This window comes from Cariama cristata, unplaced genomic scaffold (assembly GCF_000690535.1).
Source record: "Cariama cristata isolate BGI_N322 unplaced genomic scaffold, ASM69053v1 scaffold18684, whole genome shotgun sequence".
Lineage (NCBI taxonomy): Eukaryota > Metazoa > Chordata > Aves > Cariamiformes > Cariamidae > Cariama > Cariama cristata.
In genome coordinates, this window is record NW_009612559.1 from 1 (window position 1) to 20,166 (window position 20,166).

Sequence of the window (20,166 nt, forward strand, 5' to 3'; positions counted from 1 at the left end):
CCCCTGCTCGCCAGGCAGGGAGCAAAGATAGCCCCCGCCTCCGCACCCAGACCTGCGCTCAGGGCAGTGGGGAGGGCGGGAAGGAGAAAGGCGGGAAACTCCCTCCTCACTAAAACAAGCAGCACCCACGTCGTTCCTCCTTGCTTCCCAGCCCGGTCTGACACACCCACGCAGCATGCCCTAGCGCCGGGCCGTCGGATGGAAACACTCAGGTTACAAACAGGCTGTTCTAAATGTTAAAGAGGGATTCCAAACTATTCACCCCTCGCACACAAGCACAGCAAGTGTTTCAATGTTTAAGAGATTCAAAAGTGTTTGGCCCTCACACACAGGCAAAGAAAGACAGGGCTCAGGTTTTAGTGTCACTTATTTGGGAGGAAAAAAAGGCAAAAAAAATAACCAAGAGAATAGTTTTGCTTCTGCTGAGAAATCGAATCATTAAACAGGGGGAAAGGCTTTGAGGAAGGAAGGTAAGGTTTCAGCCCCAAGTAGTGAACCCTGGGAGGAAAACAACAACATAGAAAACGGACAGCAAAGGCTAAATACGTATTAATTGTTCACACAGTTTTCAAATTAAAAGTCTGAAAGAGATCAGTCTTCTTAAAGTAAAACTTCAGTTTTATTTATGTTTTATTAGAAACATCGCACAGAGAGGCAGAGTCTTTCACAAATGCTTGTAAACTCGTTTATCTGTGGAAGGTTAGTTTCTCTGGCTATATGCTGTTAGGGCCTTTGGCAGAGCCAAGCAGAGCACTGCTGCCGAGAGAAGCGCACACAGCACTGGAAAGCATACTACATCAGTGGTCCTGCAGATACAAAGGCAAGTCAAGGTTAGCTAGGCAAGTCAATTTTTTTCTAGGATTACAGTAAAATTAAGAGCAAAAAAGGCATCTCTCTGGATTTGGGTTTCTTCCATCACAGTTTTCAGTCCTCTCCACCACATAGGTGCAGCAGTGCCCTCTGGTAATCTCCTTTCGTGTCTTGCTGTAAAGCAAGGGAAGAAAAATACAAAATGCATATGAAGAAACAGTCACAAAATATGAAATATATGCATTACATTCTAAACCTGTGGGACAGGCTATGTTTTGCAGTTGAAGCCTTGTCAGCCTGGAGGAGACTACCTAGACTGCGTTTTACTTATGTGTGAATTGAAATTATTTATCATTCTTGCAACAGAAATGGAAGCCCAAGAAGGGAGAGAAATTTTGGTATGAAAAAGAGCAATACAACAAAGGGAAGCTGAAGGACTCGATTCTGTTCCTTCTCACTGATCACCGTAAAAAAATCATACATCAAGTTTTCAACATACATCAAAATTTACTTATAATCTAAAATAGACATCTTCAGGAAAGGATTCTGGCTTAAGATTTTGACTAAACTTTATCTACACAAGAAAGAATGTATCATACGATGTTGTAGGGCAGGTAGAAAACAAGTTTTTCACCAGATGCACAAGTTCTTTACCTATGCCCCAAATTAAATAAAACCTAGCACCTATATAGCTCCTGTCCAGTCACAGAGATGGACAAAAATTACTCTAGCTAAAAAGCCTACTCCTTGGGCACTGAAATGAAAGGGAGCAGCAGTTCAGATGTTCTATTTTCATTCAGCAATCACAGAGCAATTCTGTTTTTTTTTTTCTTTTGGTCTGAGGATAGGGACAGGTGAACAGAATCTTCCTTCATAACACATCAGCTGATTACACAAAGCCTACATATATGTTAAGTGGCTGCCAGGAGTTGTACCAGCTGTAGACTGTAAAGTTAAAGGTGGTTTTTTCAATAGCTCATGGATAATAACATATTATTCTCATTGCAGCCTCTAAAGCACCTCCCATGATTTCTAATGGTACAACTAATCCAATGAAGACTGATGCAATGGTCCGTACAGTTGATGTAAAAAGAAAGCTGAAAAACTTACTTGGATGAAATAATAAAGAGATTTTCCGTATTTCCTCTTGAATTCGCTCTTAATTTTCAGCATGTCAACCTCGCAGCGGGAGACCATAATCCTGATCAGAACCTTGTCGCGGGTTCCCTTGCCCTACAAACAGATACACATTTAAAGCTGTAATAGCTGAAATGTGTAAAAGGCCACCACAGCTAACTGTACGACAGCAAACTACAGGCAACTGAGATGTAGCAATAAAAGATACAATGAATTAACTCTTCCAACTGAGGTCATTATTATGATCCAGGAATTTGAGCATGAATATACCTTTCTCACCAGCAGGGTTTGACCAACTTCCAGTCACAAATCTAGCTACTTAGACTGTAAGCAGCGGTTCTGGTCCACCAGGAGGTCTTCCTGGTATTGCCTAAAGTCTGTCACCAGGCGTTTCTCTTTCATCCCCTTTCTTGATAAAATGTTTTGAGGCAAATGAAGTGCCAAAATAAGACACTAAAATAAACAGCTTTTTCTGCTATCAGCTCTTGGTTACCTGCAAAAGATATGTCCAGCTTTGCTAATTATAATCAACTGATCTAATACAGATCATTATTATGAGACCCTTCCCTACATTTCCCTATACCAGATGCATCTCACTAGATGGTTTACGCTCATAACTGTTAAAGAATGCTTTTGAACAATACCAAGTCATTGTTAATTTATTCACATGCCAGTCACATATCACACAAAAAAAAGTGCCTAAGGAATCAAAATTTGATGAAACAATGGCAAGAAAAAAAATGAGTAGAAAGAAAGAACAGTCTTCCCTACCTTCATGGAATCATACAGTCTGTCTGCAAAATACAGCTGCTTGTTCTGAATGCACTGGACTGAAGAGAGAGATAAGACTAGTTAAACATCCTGCCCATACATGGAAGCAGAACATAGAATCTTGGAACCATTTTTAAAGACATAGTAAGTAGTTAAAATAAGGTTTTCAGCAAAAGTTTCTCCAAAAGGGGACACAGAGAAATTATTTTCACCCAAGTTGCTACTTAGAAGTTGTTTGGCTAAGCTTGTGACTGAACCACAAATGCTTACAATCTCAGAAAGTATTTCCCTCCAACACTGGTATCATTTCAGAATGCTAGCCCTCCTCCACACACACCACAATTCATTCTTCCACTTCTGTAAGCAAGCTATTCTCTGAAAACACTCACTGTATGCTAATCCATGAGAAGTCTCCCTTTCAAGGCTGAGCTCTGTTTATTCTCCATTTGCATTACAGAACTCTCAGTTCACCCTTAGTCTGAAATGGATTTTCCTCTTAAAGAATTCCCTCTTAAGCTTGGTGATATCCTTGTCGTCTTCATCTCATGCTGCAGTACCAACCTTACACCCTGCCTCCCCATTCCAGAGAATTCAGTGCCACGTCAGCCCTTTTATTAGCCTCTAGCAACCTCCACTGCCTGTCTTCTCCTCTCACATATGTACTGTTCTCTCTCCAGCCTATGTCTATATTGAATACTTACTGTCTTCAGCTATAGTTCCAACCTTTTTGTTTGTTTGGGGAAACAAACATTAAGCCTCTGTATCAAACATAAGTGGAACTAATAACAGATCACAACACACATGCATTTTTATTTATTTTCATCTGGAATGCAAGGTTTATATTTTGCAGAGGGCAAAAACACGCTACTTCTCAATTCTTGTAATACCCTAAAATAAACTAGTCGATCCAATAATGCCAGCATGTCCAGTTTATTTCTTTTCCACCAACACACGGCAAGCTGGGCCCTATCCTTACGATGATACACTGCAAGAGCACTGAAAAGATCCTATCTAAATAGAGTCTTTGCTTCAGGGTAACTCACCAAGATTAAGGAAGGCATTCTCCAAATCGCCCTTAACCTCCTTCTTGATGCTCTCCAACATATCATATGGGCTGTAGCTCTTGTACCTGTCGAACACTATCACAAGAAAGAAAACGGGTGAAATCAAAACCAGACCAAGAACTGGTAAAAGTAACCACTCAAATCAAAAACAGAGACAGCAATGAGGAGACACATGATTAAAAAAAATATCTGTCCAAGTCCTTCTGAGAACTTTATCTTGCACACAGCCTAAGTTTGTCAGCTGACAGTAAGGTTCCCATGCTATGCCCTTTTTGTTTTCCTTGAACACCTCCATAATCTGGTAAAATACTGTCTTAATCCTGTACTAGTATTTTTTGAAACAACCACGATTTAGGTCCTGAAAAGAAAGGCCTCCAAATGGCTTTCCCATGTGCTTCTTATAGCAATATCAGAGCTGCTTTTGAGACTCTTCACTGTCAGACTTAAACACGTGATATAGCTAAGCCACCCTAGGACAGAGGGAAAAGCTAAAGGACTTCTCAAGGTCTCCTGCAGCCGTATTTTCTAGATTTGTGACATTTTTGTTCTCAGTGTACATGACATATAATTGAGCATTGTTACACCTGTGTAAAAAAAGAGCTCTACACACATTCAAACTGTGAGATTAACACATCCACAGAAATAAGTACATTTTGTGGAAAAAAATAACAGCTTGAACATGAATTAAGATTTATGAGATCTATGTTTTATGAGTGCTTTTCACACTCATTTCAATCATATCTTGGACAAAATAGTCACCACTTTGGTATAATTTTTTCTTACAAGAAAAAAAAAGATCTGCCTCTTGAATAGTACCTTTCTGCAGGTGGGGAACACTTCTTTCAGTCATAATGTTGATCCACTTGGGGACATCAGTTCCCTTTCTCTTCACACCAGCATCATAGAGCTCCTGGGGTTAGAATGAAAAGCAAAATCAAGAAAATCAGGAGTTACACAAGAAACCATCACAAATGTATACAATTTCCTTACTGGAAAACAAGCACTACTGGAACTGTGTCAGTGGGAGAAACACAAAAGGACACATGGTTGGGCAGACCACCAGGACAAGATTTATGGATCTAATCTGAAACTAGGACTAATTATTTTGTGTTTACCTTTATCTACAGGTTTTACTCTGTATGAGGCTCTGTTTACCTCAGCAGAACTGCTCTTGACAGATACAGATGTAATAAACAAGCACTAGCGGCCACAAAGTTCAACAATACTTCTCTCAGTCTTACACAATTACTTGGTTGCAACCAGTCTTCGCAATGTATGTGTTTGCTTTTGTTAAAGGCTCCCTTTCTCAGCATGCCTAAGGGAAATTCCAGAGAGCTTCTGTATAGGTACTAGTGGGTAGGTAGCCCGTGAAAACCGATAACCGAAGGTATCTGGATTTCAAGTACCAGATATGCTGATAGCATGCAAACTCTGCTGTGCCACACAATCTGAAATATACACACCTACTTTCATAAATACTTCTCACTCCCACAGTATTTGTACTTTCAGCATCCTAAAAAGCTTGATCAACTTAACATATTTAATAGCCATTACCAGCACTTACCCTAGCATCTTGGTCAATCAGCTCATAATCAATCACAGAGGTATCTTCACACCTTTTGCCCTTCAAACAAGGACAGCAGTATTTAGAGGAGGTTTAACAGACAGTAAGCAGTTTGCTGTATGTATATTCTTTTCTCTTTAATTTTTTTAATCTGAATTTGTTAAATGAGTAACAGTATGCTCCATCCCCATTATGAAGCTGCTGCTATGAACGCTGCATCTCTGTCAAAATACTTTGCCCTTCAACATTTGAATATTTTTTCCCCCAAAAGACAGTGAAAATACAAAGAAATTTAAAAGTGAATCAGAAATCCAATTGTTTTACTGGCAGCTATCAGGCAGTTACCAAAAGGCAGACACATTAGGAAAAGTGGAAAAATATGAACAGACCTACCTTGGCCAGGGCAACCATTAGCTTGCGAAAGTCACCAGATGTGTCTGATATAATGTCCTTTTCCAGTTCTGTCTTGTACACTAGAAAACAAAAAATTCTTTTGAAGTAAATTGTGTCCTACAAATACTCCTTTACAAGAAGAAGAGTTGCTAATTATTGTGCTTTATGCGCATAAACAAACAGCTACAATCTAAGTCACATGTGGAAGACAATGAAAACAGACGCATGCTTGCACACAACAAAACCAACATTGCTACCAGCTAGTCATTTGAGTTCCCATGCAACCAAAGTCTGTCATGGAAAGATAACAGGAAAGCCTGAGACTATTAAAAGGAAGGCAATATTGTTTTAAGCTCTATATCCCATTAGATAATTTTTAGATGCCAATGTATGTTTGCTTGTTTGATAAACACAGCATTTAGGCCTTCTCCACTCATGGATTTAGGACTGGACAACAGCAATTACAAGTTTAATGCAGAAGACAAAAGCTGTTATGATAAAGGAATGACGTGTGTGATTCCAGTCTGGTATCTAAACATTTTCATTGCTTTCCAAGTGGTCATACTCTATATTGCTACAAAATCACGTTCTGTCTTCTTTTCAACAGCAACCTAATCTACAGCAGCAACATTTTCTCTGCTGATACATATTATTTTTTTTTTATACCAGCCATTAAGACTACCTTGGTTTTGTTTCTCCTTTTTGACTTGGCCAACACCTTACCAGAATTGCTTGACAACTATTAAGCATTAGCACACAGCAATTTTCTACATTTCAGTCTATTTGTAGTGAAGCTCAACTCTGAAGCTCAGGGGAAGAAACAGGCACTGGACAGCTGCACTATTGAATTGTGATAAACCCAATCAGAATGGCCAATATAAAAATATAAATAATATTGAAGTAATTTTTTTTTTGATGATGGTTCTTAGATCACTCTTACATCTACTTATAATCGACTAAGACTTATAGCTTCAATCAGATAACATGCTTTAGAAAACCTGAAAAACAGAATATATGCTTTGATGAAGTTTTATTTCATGTATTTTCTGACAGGTCTACAAATAAACTTACAAGCATGCTTCAGTATTTCAGAATCAGATTTCAGATTCACCTACTTGTTACATAATTGATGCTAGAATCCATATATCTAACATTAATCCTGCCACTATGCACAGAATACATGTGGCTTACAAAAAAAACTCCTTTAGGCACAACTTATATAAGTAGTAAATGTTCTCCAATTTGTTTGATACCAAGCAACAAGATGAAAGTATATAAACACACACAAATATCCAGGACATCAATACAAAATACTATCTTATGTCCAACGGCCAGAGAATCTAAGCAGATGTTGTGTAAGTGACTTCAATAATCAAATTCACACTGAGGCGAATTTATCCAAGTAACTTAGTGTAAAAACATAGTATATTGAGACTTTCAAAGTAAACTTACTTTCCCTGTAGACTCTGTTAATTTCACTAAGCTCCTGATTTGTTCGCGAGCAGATGATTTCAATGAGTGTGTCTTCATCAGTTCCCAGACCCTGCAACACATGTATGATTCAGTTAGGTGCTAGAAACAGGCATGCTTGAATGGTTTAAAAATATTTTACAGACATCTCCTTTCTCCCACTCTAACAGCTTCACAGCCATTCAGGAATATTTTTTGCCAACTGTGCCTGAGAAACCCCAGATGGAACATTTTTAATTGCCAAATACTACTCCAGTAACTTTGAGATCCTGTAGATAGAATCTCTGGGCAATGTGGATTTGCTGTGAGTGTCTCTAAACACTCAGTGGCCTCCCCACCAGCATAACTGGATGAAATCAACTTATCACAGCCCATGTGTGATTGTTTTCTGTTCATTGAGAGCACAGAAGAAAATCCAATTCTTAGCATGCAAATGGACTGCAATCAACTTGTTCTTCCCTGATTTTCTTCCCCACCTCCCTCCATACAACTCCTCCACTATGTCATCATTAAAAGGCTGGGCTGGCACTTAAAGCAGATGCTCTCTATTAACTCCTTCCTTCCACAGAAGGGGGAAGGAGAAGAGAAAAGGGAGAAAGACTTATGGGTTGGAAAGTTAAAGTTACTTCAATAAAACAATAGCAATGAAAGAGTATGATAATACTAATACTACTAATAATAGAAATAAAAGAAAAAAATATGCAGAACCAATATTGAGCTTCCCAATGATGGTCACGGAATTGTAAGCTGCGGTGGCTCGCACCGCTGTGCTGGCAGGGCGGACACCTGATGTCCCAGACTGGGCTCAGCAGCCGACAGGAACCGGATTCAGGAATACACAGGTTGGGATCAGAAGCAGGAGAACAAGCAGGGTCTCACAGGGATGCTAGCCCTGAAGGAAGAGAGAGCTGACCCCTGTGATCCCTTAGCTTTATACTGAGCATGATGTGTAAGGGATGGAATACCTCGTTGGTCAGTTTTTGGTCACCTGCCCTGTCTGCACTTCCCACAGGTGCGACCCTTTTACACCTTTTCACTTGTGGAACATAAGAGAGCCAGCAGTGACCTTGGTTCCCACAGGAATAAGCATAAATGGAGGCCTTTCTGTGTACCAATCCTATTGTTACTTTCGTAACAACTACACACATCAAGCGTTATCAATTCTGAAGGCAGATACTGTCTGAAAAACATGTAGCTAACTTCAGAAAGTACAGTTATTTAGAAGAAACTTAACTGAAAGTGAAACCACTGAAAGGTGAAATAGTCCTGTTACAGCCAAACCAGGACACGCTATAAACGCAAATCCAAGGATGACACTATCGTTAGCCTTGGCCTTGTCTCCAAGTCAGCATTGATTTAAGCATGTTCTGAATTTCTAGCTAATAAATAGCCCCTCTCCATTGTCCATATTTTCCATGTACTTCATAATGCACAAATACAGATGAAACAATATTACTATTAGCTATATAAATATTTAGAAATAAATATGTATTTAATATGATAAACTATTCAGATTTTATTTTTTCTGAACAAGCTGAATGACTTGAGAGGTCTTAGACAATATTTCAAAGCCATTTTTGTGATCAAGGTCAATGAAGAATCAGTACTTTGAACTAAGCTGCATTACTACTGTTTAAAAAAGTAATATACGAATTAGCACTATAACAAATTACAAACTACATCAAAATGTATCAGCTATCAATTAAACCTTATAGTAACTCAGATACTCAAAAATAATATGGCTTGATCAATGTGCTCTAAACCTTGTTCAATTATTTAATATAGACAAACAGCCAAATTAAATAAATAAAAAAAAATTGCCAACAACACTGCAATATTCTTGCTCCTGGAGAAAGACGGGAAACTCTGAAGGCCAGGCTCAGAACAGAAGACTAACTTGGATGAGCTGAAGATGCTTCTCTCTCCAGTGACCACTAAGGATGCCTGGGTTACTAGTTGGTAAAGCCATCTGGCAGCCAGATCCCTCAGTATTTTGAAAAGAAACTTTTTTAAAAAAAGACTCCACTGGTGATTTCTTCATTCTGTCTTGTTTCTTACCTACCAATCAACCATCTTCATGCTAACCTCATTACCCTCATCTTCCAGCATCACCAGCAGAGAGAAAAAACACTCTTATGCCTCCTGTTAGGATGCTGTTTGTTAAGCCCATCTGTAACAGAATGTCACTTTGTATGTGGCAAAAATGGGCATGGCTTCCACAGGACTCCAAGAGGAGTCTGCTGGGTAACATCTTGGGAAAACTTCACATGCTGAAGTCTTTCACACGTGGAAAATTGAGGTAATTATGTGGAAAACTACCCTCTTGGAAAATGTGTCTCTATTAAGAGGGATAGGGAGAGAGAGAGAGGGGACTAAACCCAAGCAATTTTATAAAAATGGCTCACAACAAAAAGAATTATAAAAGCTTTCCACAGAGTGATTCCAATAGGTATCTGGGGAAGAAATGAAGGCTAACGAAATTTAAGATTTTCTAAATATTTTTTAAAGTATTTTGTAAGAATGTGTACCAGAAAAATAATTAACTCCTCAATGATAGCTTAGCTTAACTTTGATTCCCATGTCATAGCTTATTATGCTGTATGTATCAAGTCAAACTTAAACTCAGGTAAATTCAGAACATTAGACTATGAGCTTGGGAGCTGGGAATAGCTGACCTATAGAGAGAACAGAATATTCTACATTTGTGGCTACTCTGAAGTAACGGCTTGGCCTTTGGGCTGTAAATACAGCATAAATGCTATATAAGTAAATGGTAATCTTAAATATAACATATCAGATTTAAGACGTTAAAAAAAAAAAGAAAAACAAAACACCAAAAAAACAACCCCCCACCCCCCACAAAAACAAAAAACCCTCAAACTCAACCACCAAACTAATCCGGTAAATTATGGATAGCCTCGACTTCAACCAGAAGAGGGCAGCATCTGATTAATCAAACAAAGGATTTGGCCCATAATTGAAGCGTTACCCTCTCCATACTGGGTTGGGTTTGGGGGTTTGAGGTTTTGGTTTGGTTGGTTGTTTTTTTGGGGGGGGAGCTAGAGGCAGTGGTTTTGTTTGTTTGTTTTTTAACTCCTTTTTCATAGTCTGGAGAAATTAATTAATTGGGTTTTTTGTCTTGTTCTGAATTTCAACAGACATTTTAATACTTGGGTGTTAATTACTTTTTAAAAAAAATTAACTTGATTAAGAACATTCAGAATTTAAGTGATAATTATAAATACAAATTCCCAAACCTTAGTTTGCTTAGAAAGGTGAATGCATTGGCATGAGCACCTCTCAAAGTCTTGTTTCAGCGGCCTGCAGGGCGGATATTTCTAAACTAGCAATCTACTCCACGCTTGCCTGTGATTGTAGGGAACGGAACACAGTGACGCACTGCTGCGCTGTTTCTCCAAAGACTGCTTTTGATGCCCCATCCTCACCCTCCTCATGTTTTATCAGAGGCAGGTCTGGTACAGGATGTTCTTTCAAGATCAGTGATATGACCCAGTAACTAGGAACTACTGTTTAAGACTATAAATGCTAGCAGAGGATTTAATGGCCCCAGCTATCAGCTGCTCTCTTAATGGCTTTTTGTACTATGAACCTGTATGTTGTTTTTAAGAGCAGTCAGCAAAGTAGCAACCAGCCAGAGCAGCCTATCAGTTATTCCTGACCTGATGAAATTTATTTTTTTCCTTAAAGAAAGAATTTAATAACAGTTTAAAAATCACATGGTTGCAGAATTTATCTCATTTTGGATGCCTTGCAGCTGGATATTAAACTGTAGTACAAAAAAAAAAAAATTAAAAAAAAAAATCAGTGGACATGTTTGAAAACTGTGGCCTTGGATATGAAGTCCACACTCATTCTTCAGACAGTGACATCAGATTAAGATACTTAAATTCCAAAGCTCATTTACCTTCATGGCAGCTTTCAGTTCAGAGGCATCATACTGTGCTGGTGTCTTCAGCAAGCCCAAGATCACCGCCTCCAAATGACCCGACAGAGCAGACTTCAGCGCTGCAGAAAGTTCCTGTAAAAAAAGGAGGGATGATGGAAGAAAAAAATTAAAGCTCACTTCTGATCTTCAGAGAATTTAGCCTGTAGTGCTTTAAGCCTCCAAGCCTGCAACAGTGTTTCATATACAATTGACAAGGAAACAGAACATAAAGAGCTTTCCTTTTGTGAAAGCCTAAGAAAGAAATCAGGGCAAAGGAATTTTTTCTCATCCCTTGAAAATAAGAAGAAATCCACTGGTGGCTGACAAAGTGCTGGGAAGTATGGTGCAGACACATCCGAACAGCTCCGCTCCAGTCTTTAAGCACTGACACTTTGTTGGAGCTAATAAGCACGGATGGATCTGAGTTTGACTCCCTGCGGTCAGTGCTTCTCCATCACACTCCCATAGTTTTCCCAGTCGCACTGTATTATTTGTGTTTTTCCTATTATCTTGGCCCTTTACTAGCTGAGACATCGGAAAATTGACTACACAGTTATTCCACTGTACAGGCCCAGTTCCCAAACAGCTAGCTGAAGAGAAAAAATTGTCCCTGAGCACCAAAAAATTATCCTTGTCTTCAAGGAAACTATCAGAAGAGTGTAGCCAAAGTCTCTATTGTTAATTGTCAGTCAATCCTAGAGAAAGAAACAGTCAGGTATGTTCATTTCACAGGATGCATGCAAATCTGTAGCAAGTCAAGTCAGAGGCAGGTCCTCTTTTATGGCTTTCAGATGCAACTTGAATAATGCTAATTATCAGCTTCATTGTAGTGTAGTTACAAAGTTGAAATCCCTGGGATCAAGTCTGGGTTTCACACAGACCAAGGTATTCCCTAAGCTGAAGCGTTCAGAAGAGAACTGCTGCATTTCAATTGCTAGTTTCTACACTAACAGTTTGTGAGCTTGAGGGGCAGGGGAAAAGGGGGTAGAGAAAGTGACTTCAGCAAAATTGCAGAGAAGTTTGTACCAGAGAGCTAAAGAGCCAAGGCACATACTTTGTTTCCAGAGTCACCCATTTAATCCAGGGCACTAATATATGCTAGTACTGTATGCACTTACTGCATAGATTGACCAAGGCAGCGAATGGGGTTTTGGGCATCCAGCTGCTTTAGTCCACGAAACATTTTAGTACAATAACTCTATTTTGGATACAACATTCATCATTTATTTGTGTGAAAACAGGATCTTCAGACATCAGCTGAAACGGCAAAGAGATCATATCTCTCTAATAAATTTTAGGACAATGCCATGAATTCCAATTAGATGAGTGAAGTTTTTGCAATCTTTGCACTTTGGTGGGAAGGATGAAGGAAATACAAATCTCTACAGTAGGATCTACCAAAATAACCATGACAAAACACCTCAAACTGAACCAAGCACTTGCCCTCATATTAGCAGGTTAAGGTCTCTACTCCGCCATCCTTTGCCATGGCTAGGAACAGTCTAAGAGAGAAGTGGGAAGCAGGTAACTGACAGTTACCATTAATTTATAAATAGCAATGAGAAAACGTTTTACTAAGTGTTCCAAATGAGCAGCTAGATATTAGCAGTTCATTTCAAAGTTAAGAGATTATTGGCAGCAGTTAGGACTGACTAGTCACCTACGAAGACACACATGCAGAACCCTCAGTATTCACTGGCAGCTCCATTAAAGCTGGTGATGGGGAAAGTTTGTGCAGATCAAACACCATTCCTCAGAATTACCAACAGTTTCCATTAGACACACCCCAACTCAAAGGAATGAAAATAGAGGTAGATCTGCAACTTTTAAAAATTATAGTGATCTATTGAGAAATCCTGCAACACACTAAATGAGCAGCCTAGTACAACACAATGCATTGCCAAAGAAATCTGCACAACCCGTTGCCAAAGAAAACCACGAGATACTGTCCCCAAAAGACACACCTACACATCTTTTCATATCCCACTTCCTTCTCTCTTGTCCTTCACTTAATTATTTCACTGAGTGGTTTCTACTGCAAATTTCCATTATTTCTACAGACTGTTTTATTTTTTGGCACTTGTTAAACTGGATAAATTCAGTTTGCTCTTGGGTTGCATCAAGGAAAAAAGGTGAGAGAAACAGATTTTAAAAGTTGCAGATTTTCTTGACTGTGCATTTTTGTGGTCATGCAAAACATTTAAGAAAGATTTAAGTGACATTTTACTACTAGGGTCCAGTTATACGCATGATTCTCCCAGTGCCCACAGGGCGTGACTGCCAGGGTGCAGATGTGTGCACACATGCATGTGTCCAACTTGTGCGTGCTTCTGCATGTGCCTACATCAGCCATGCATAAAAGCTGGTGAATTTCCAAAATTTAACTCTAGATTTACATTTGGTTTCAGATCAGCATTCTGGGCTGCTATCGGAGGACTACCATTTGGGGTCTGGCAAACCTGAAAAAGATACATTCATCATAAACCTAACTCTATACAATTTTCCTGTTTTTTCGTGGGCATAAAACTTCAATTATGGCAAGATTCTCAAAACTTCAAAAGTCAAGAGAACAGCTCTTGCCTTCTAGACAGCAAGACTCATTATGCAGAATTCTGCACACATTTTACAGATTTTTCTCCATCAATAGATCAGTACCTAACGTATTTCTGACAGGAAAACATCTAGTGATAGTTCAACTCCTTATATCACTTTGTTCCACAACCGCAGCATTCGTAGCACAACTGCCTGCAGTCTTTTCTCATTTAAGCTAGCTCTATGAACAGAAACAGAATACTTCCCTTATGCTGAGTTGTCTTAAAAAAAAAAAAAAAAATTTCAATCCCCTAATGCATCTCCCTTTCATTTTTTTCTTCAAACTGAGGCATTTCATGTCAATAGCTTTTCACTATTGTTTAGCATATTTCATGAATCCTGTGGCTGGCTGGCTGATATGTCACCCATTGTGATTTCTGGAGGTGCTAGGAAACCACTGACTCCAATGGATTTCAGTCCCAGTTGTGCATACTTAACAGAGTTGGAAGTCCCACCAGTCCTAAACTGTGACAACATGGACAAAGTAGACGCATCGTTGATTTCAGTTAAAAGATAAACCAAATAATACTTATCTCCAGTTTACACCCAATTAACTGTGAAATATGCTAGTGCCCTGAAAAATCTAACTCTCCACAAGAAAAATATTCAATACTTGGTATTTCTTCATATCTTGCTACCTTTTTGGTTCTCCTCTGATAGGCAAAAGCAATATCCTGCCTCTGTTCATTGCTGCGGTTTGTCAGGATGTTGATGATGGTGACCTCATCCACACCTACAAAGACATAAGACAAAGAGTTAAAGAAGCTTTCTTGTTACTATTCTCTTTGTATGAATACGTTCTCCAACACTCAAAACATAGCATATGTGCAGTCTGGAGCAGAGCTGAACAGCTCTCATTAGTTAGTATATGTCATGTCCTGGCCTTGGAGAAAGGGCAACCACTTACAGCTCAAATTTTCTGTGATGCAGATCTTTGTGCACGCAGGCGTGCATACATCTCAACAACATCTAGTTTGTGACCAGCTTTGCTACTTCTGCTTTCTGCTTCACTTGTGTGCCTGTGTACTTGTGTTCAGTCACTCAGTATTCTACAAAAAGTTGCTCAAGAACACAGGTTTTGAAACTGCCATGAACATGTACTTACTAAAGCCTGCTCTGTCGTTTTGGTAGAGTGTTTTCGATTAAGGTTTCTTAACAAAGCAGTTATATTTTCCATTTAACCCACAGTCACTTAACTATCACTCCAAACATAATAATGGCAAAATAAAACAGTGTATTTCATTCTCTCAGCAGCTCAAGGCTTAGAAGACAGAAGGGGTTTTTGACACTGGAAGAACTACTTATGTGCTACTTTTTTTGAAATCATCACTGAAAGATCCATGCTGAGTTTTAACTAGTATGCCTAAAGAACCTGGATTCTCAAACTCCCAAGCTATCTTTTAAGTGAACTACGTATCAGTAAAGGTTTTGTTTTAAGTGAAGTTTTCCAAATCCATGCACTTAAATACAACTGCAGCCTGCATGCAATGCAATCACTAAGATTTATTATAAGTTAAAAACCAAAGCATGCATCTAGGATTAGATACTCTTGCTGTCAATAGAACCTAATGCACAACACAGCTTTAGATCCTGTAGGAGTCATCAATGAAGGTCAATGCATATAAAGAAAAAGCTTTTATGTTGTACAGGAAGCAGGATTTCCAGCTGTTATTTCCTAGATATAGCTACTTGCTACTCCATGTTCTTTCCAACGCAGCCAGCATCTTGTGACTTTTCCACTTGCTCCTGCCTACTGCTACTAACTTGCACGTCAGATTCCCTCTCGTTTTCCCCACTTCACTTGCTGCTTTCAAACTGGATTCTCCTGAACTTGCATTCTCTGGACTGGCACAATTCTTCCTCTGATCACAATTCTCATCTGGAGCTTGGTCTCGGCAACTGAAAAGACAGACCAGAGCCTGATTGGACTGGAGGCTCTTCAGCTTCTTGAGACGATCCCAGAGCACGTGACTTATCCCTGCATCCTGTGGTAGGGCTCTAACCCAACGGATGTACAGTTACCATGCCATGCAAACACCCACGTCTCTCAAAGCGTGATCTGCAAGGACAGCTACCCTTTGCTTATTCACATCAGCAGAAAAAAGCCAAACAAGTTGTATTTATATTCTCTTAACTAAGCGTTAAAGTCATATTAAATACTTTCTCTTGCTATGAGAGCTTATAGAAACTGCCCTTGCAAGAAGCCAGTCTACATTACTCAAAGGAAAATGTTTAGAAATGCAAGTCTCTCTGCCACAAGGTAAAACAAAAGAATTGTTACCAACAGATACAGAGCAGCTGGTGTGGACAGGGGGGGTGGGGTAGGTGGGAAGAGCTGGAGTAACAAATAAGAAAAACAGTGCAGCACACTTTGACACGGTATGTATCTGAACAGAACTGAAAAGGTCAGGCCAGGTGTATTTCATCAAATGGTAGGTGGTCAAAATTTCCAAAGGCTGGGTGAGGACACAGTAGCTTGCTGAAGTAAAATCTCATTTTGAATTTGTCTTACTCTGTTTAAAATAGCAAACACAACTAAGTTTTTGTAGGACAATTATAATCCTTTTCTTAAAATGCTTTGTAAAAAGAGACAAGTGAAAGAATGAGTCCCCTTCCCCAATTCTCCAATGCACATATTTGTCTATATCGCTGAATTCAGCTCCTAGGACAAAAGTCCATTTGTATTTCATCTACATTATTGGTTAACCAAAGCTGTCTGGACATGCCATTCAAACACAGGTGGAGGATAACAGCACAGCAACAAGTAATGTCCTGATAATAAAGTCTTTCCAAGAGAAAAGTTAGCATAGCTTATAAATGGATGGACAGAGAAGACAGCTACAACAGCTCTCATTGTCATGCTCAAATATCAAGCTAAAGTACAGCTATGCTGTGTAACCATTTGCTATTTCCAGACTGACTGGATGAAGTTTAGAAGAGGTAAAACTATTTCTAAATATTGCACATCTAATACAGCACATATTCTTCTGCAACAGAAAGATAATGTATAACCAGTTATTTTTTCTGGTGAGTTGCATGCCAGGTTTTGAAGCAAACAGGTGGCTCTGACCTACAGGTCAGAATAAGCCCAAAGTTTCAATCAAGGTCTCTCCTTTTACTGCAAGTATTATGAATGCAACATGTAAGTATTAGGACTGCAACAGATATTGTAAAATTAATCATATAAAGTGGCAACGTGGCAAGACATCTATTAGTCCCTAGCTACAGAATCTAAAATGATGAGTCAAATCCAAAATTCCTTTCTCCCTCTTCACCACATTTTTTGTGATGAAATACTGAACTTCATAGCCTCGTGTCCTCAGTTTACGCTGAGGCGGACCTACATCAGTGCTCTTATTCACACAAGCTTGGCCTGCAAAAGTCAAAAGGCCCTGGAAAGCATCATATGTTTTGGTTACTAATTTTGGTTTAAAGCATGCTGACTGCACATTTCAGCCATAATCTACTCCTGCACATTTTAAACCGTTCCCATTTTATAGAAGAAAACAAATTCTCCCAGTCCAGAAACAGACACACAGACATTGGGCCTTTCTGCTGTTGCAGATTCATAGCATAAAACAATGTCTTAAGCTTTTCAATAAATTCTAAATTTAAACTGTTCTTGGCATTCAAAAAAGGCAAATGACATTTTCAAGTTTTATCACAATTGGGATAGATTAGAAGCCCACAAATGACTGCATCCAAGTTTCTTATTCATATGCTTTGTGCATGGAAATATGAAGTTAACTCATTTCTCTGGCATTTAACGGAAAATAAGTGCTTGTACTTCACGCTTGGGAATCATGCTGCATGGACAGGATGCTGACTCACATCTGCTGAGGAGGGGTGGAGCAGGAGAGCAGCTCAAACATTTTTCTTTGCTGTTCACTAAAATCTCTGGAAGTTTCAGGGTAATGAAACAAAAGTTTATTTCCAAATTTATTCTGGCTGGGCAGATTTTATCAGTGCATTTCTATCAATGGGCAACAGAAAATTAGATATTGTGGCTCACAATTTTTTTTAAAACAAGAAAATTCCTTGCAGATGGAAATGTATTTGATGGGGGGGCAGAAGTAGATCATAAAAAAACAACAAAAAACCATCTGATTAATAACAACTTTTCTTCTAAAAGAGGCAATCTGTTGCGTTGGTAAGAATGCAGTGTTATGGCTCAATCAGCAAAAAAAAAGAGGAAGTTAACATAACCAAAATGATCAGCCAGAGTTTTTAATGTGTTTTTTTTTTAAAAGACACTGTACTTGAATTTCCATGGGCTAAACCAACAGCACCACCATTGTTCCGAACAAAATGAATGATATGGACAGTCACTTAACTTTCTAGGATGAGGCAAGAACAGATTTAACATACTTTGATTTTGCCAGAGCTGGCATACATTCATTCAACTGATTTACTAGAAGTCTGTTCTCTTAAATTTCATTTTCCAAGACAGCATGGACAGAATATCAGAAGCTATTTCTGTCCTTACAGCATCTAGGTACTACAGAGATCATCAATCTACACGAATGAATGAAATAGGATTGCAGCTAGCCTCAAATTATTAGTAGGAGAGGCATGTGATTAGCTCTTCTGAGACCTCAACACCATCGTGTATCTGGTACCAACACAATCCTATGACTATTGGACCGAGCTCATGATCTGCAGTGTTTTATTCTCCTTGGATAAAACCCTGATCCCACTGAAGTCAAAGGGAAAAATCTAGATAAAATAAGACCATAATTTCAGCTCTGCTATTTTGCTCAGCAATATTTCGCCAAACGCAGACCATGTTGCAATGAGATATTTCTTTACTGATACTATTAATATTCTGAATATGTAACTGATGCACTTTGGTGGATTTCAGGCACTACCCTCCCCCACCAGCATGCCAGCAGATTTCCTCTAAACTTTTACTTCATAACGTTAAAAAGTCTGCTAAAAGTTACGGGCATGTTGGATATGCTACATAAACAGCGAATTCAATCTTACAGAAGACCTCAGTTATGGTTTACAGCTTATCACTGTTTTACCAGTTTCTGGATATAATAAATTTATTATAGATGTATGTTCTAAGCACTTTCCTACAACAAACCAGTGTTTGAATTCTGCCAGTCATGGAATAAAAAAGTATACCATGAGACCTCAAAAAAAGGTTGCGGTTTAGGTTGCAAGTAATTAACTATTCACAGCCTAGTCTGACAATTATTTAACAAAGTATTTGAGACATACAAAGTCACAATGCTAGGCAAGAACTCTGAAACAGAAAAGAGACACTTTGGCAGTCTTCTTTCCTACAAAGAATTAAAAGGAATCCTAACACATGCTCTGTTATTACTCTTCTAGTTAGCTAGTTTCTTCTATTTAGGCTCGTATACTTGAGCTAACAGATACACAGGGCACAATGGAGCATTATACAGAAATTAAAGTCTCTTATCCCATAGAGCAAAAAGCCAACATTTACAAAGGACATGCTAAGGCACTAGATGAACTCGCTACAGAAAAACTAAATAGCATAAAAATGAAACTGGCATAGCAATGACATTTATCACAAAAGGAACAAGCCAGAACTGTAACAAGTTGTTTGCATTACAAAAACTCTAGGTTGACCTATTCCTAACCACAAACTGGTTTTATATCATCTTGAGCCATTTTAGCACATCTCCCTTTCTCGGCTGTTGCCTGCATTTAATTCAACTCCATCCAGAGCCCAGCAAAGGGCTGGGCAATATATTTGTGCAGTATAGTTTTTGCAGATAGATCTAAGCCCCAGTAAACACATCACAGTATTTCCCACAGATCCCACAATAGATAGATAGATGGCTAACCTCTGAGGAATAAATCTGAAGAGTGTGAATGAATGCTGGAATATTTAGATATTATATAGAGCAGAACAGTCAGACACTCTACCCCAGATCTTTGCCCTAAAACAAGTATCTTAGAATCACAGCATGGTTTGGTCGGAAGGACCCTTGAAGACCACCTCATTCCAACCCCCCTGCCATGGGCAGGGACACCTTCCACCAGACCAGGATGCTCAAAGCCCCATCCAACCTGGCCTTGGACACTTCCAGGCATGGGGCATCCGGCAACCTGTGCCACTGCTTCACCACCCTCACAGTGAAGAATTTCTTCCTAATACCTAATCTAAATCTTCCCACTTCCACTTTAAAGCCATTGCCCCTTGTCCTATCACTCCCTGCCCTTATAAAAAGTCCCTCCCCAGCTTTCTTGTAGGCCCCTTTAGGTACTGGAAGGCTGCTCTAAGGTCTCCCCAGAGCCTTCTCTTCTCCAGGCTGAACAACCCCAACTCTCTCAGCCTGTCTTCATAGGAGAGGTGCTCCAGCCCTCGGACCATCTTCGTGGCCTCCTCCGCACTCGCTCCAACAGGTCCCCGTCTTTCCTGTGTTGGGGGCCCCAGAGCT

At 39.2% G+C, this 20,166-nt stretch overlaps 1 protein-coding gene across 1 annotated transcript; it reads right to left on the minus strand.

Annotated features, from left to right (window-relative positions):
- Nucleotides 1-610: 610 nt before the first annotated feature.
- ANXA2 (annexin A2) lies at nucleotides 611-14,480 on the minus strand (the record flags this gene model as incomplete). Its single annotated transcript, XM_009698698.1, has 10 exons — nucleotides 611-984; nucleotides 1,921-2,043; nucleotides 2,719-2,777; nucleotides 3,762-3,857; nucleotides 4,599-4,692; nucleotides 5,347-5,406; nucleotides 5,740-5,819; nucleotides 7,192-7,282; nucleotides 11,135-11,248; nucleotides 14,386-14,480. Coding segments are annotated over 10 exons (872 nt in total), but the record flags the coding sequence as incomplete, so codon positions are not given.
- Nucleotides 14,481-20,166: the final 5,686 nt, after the last annotated feature.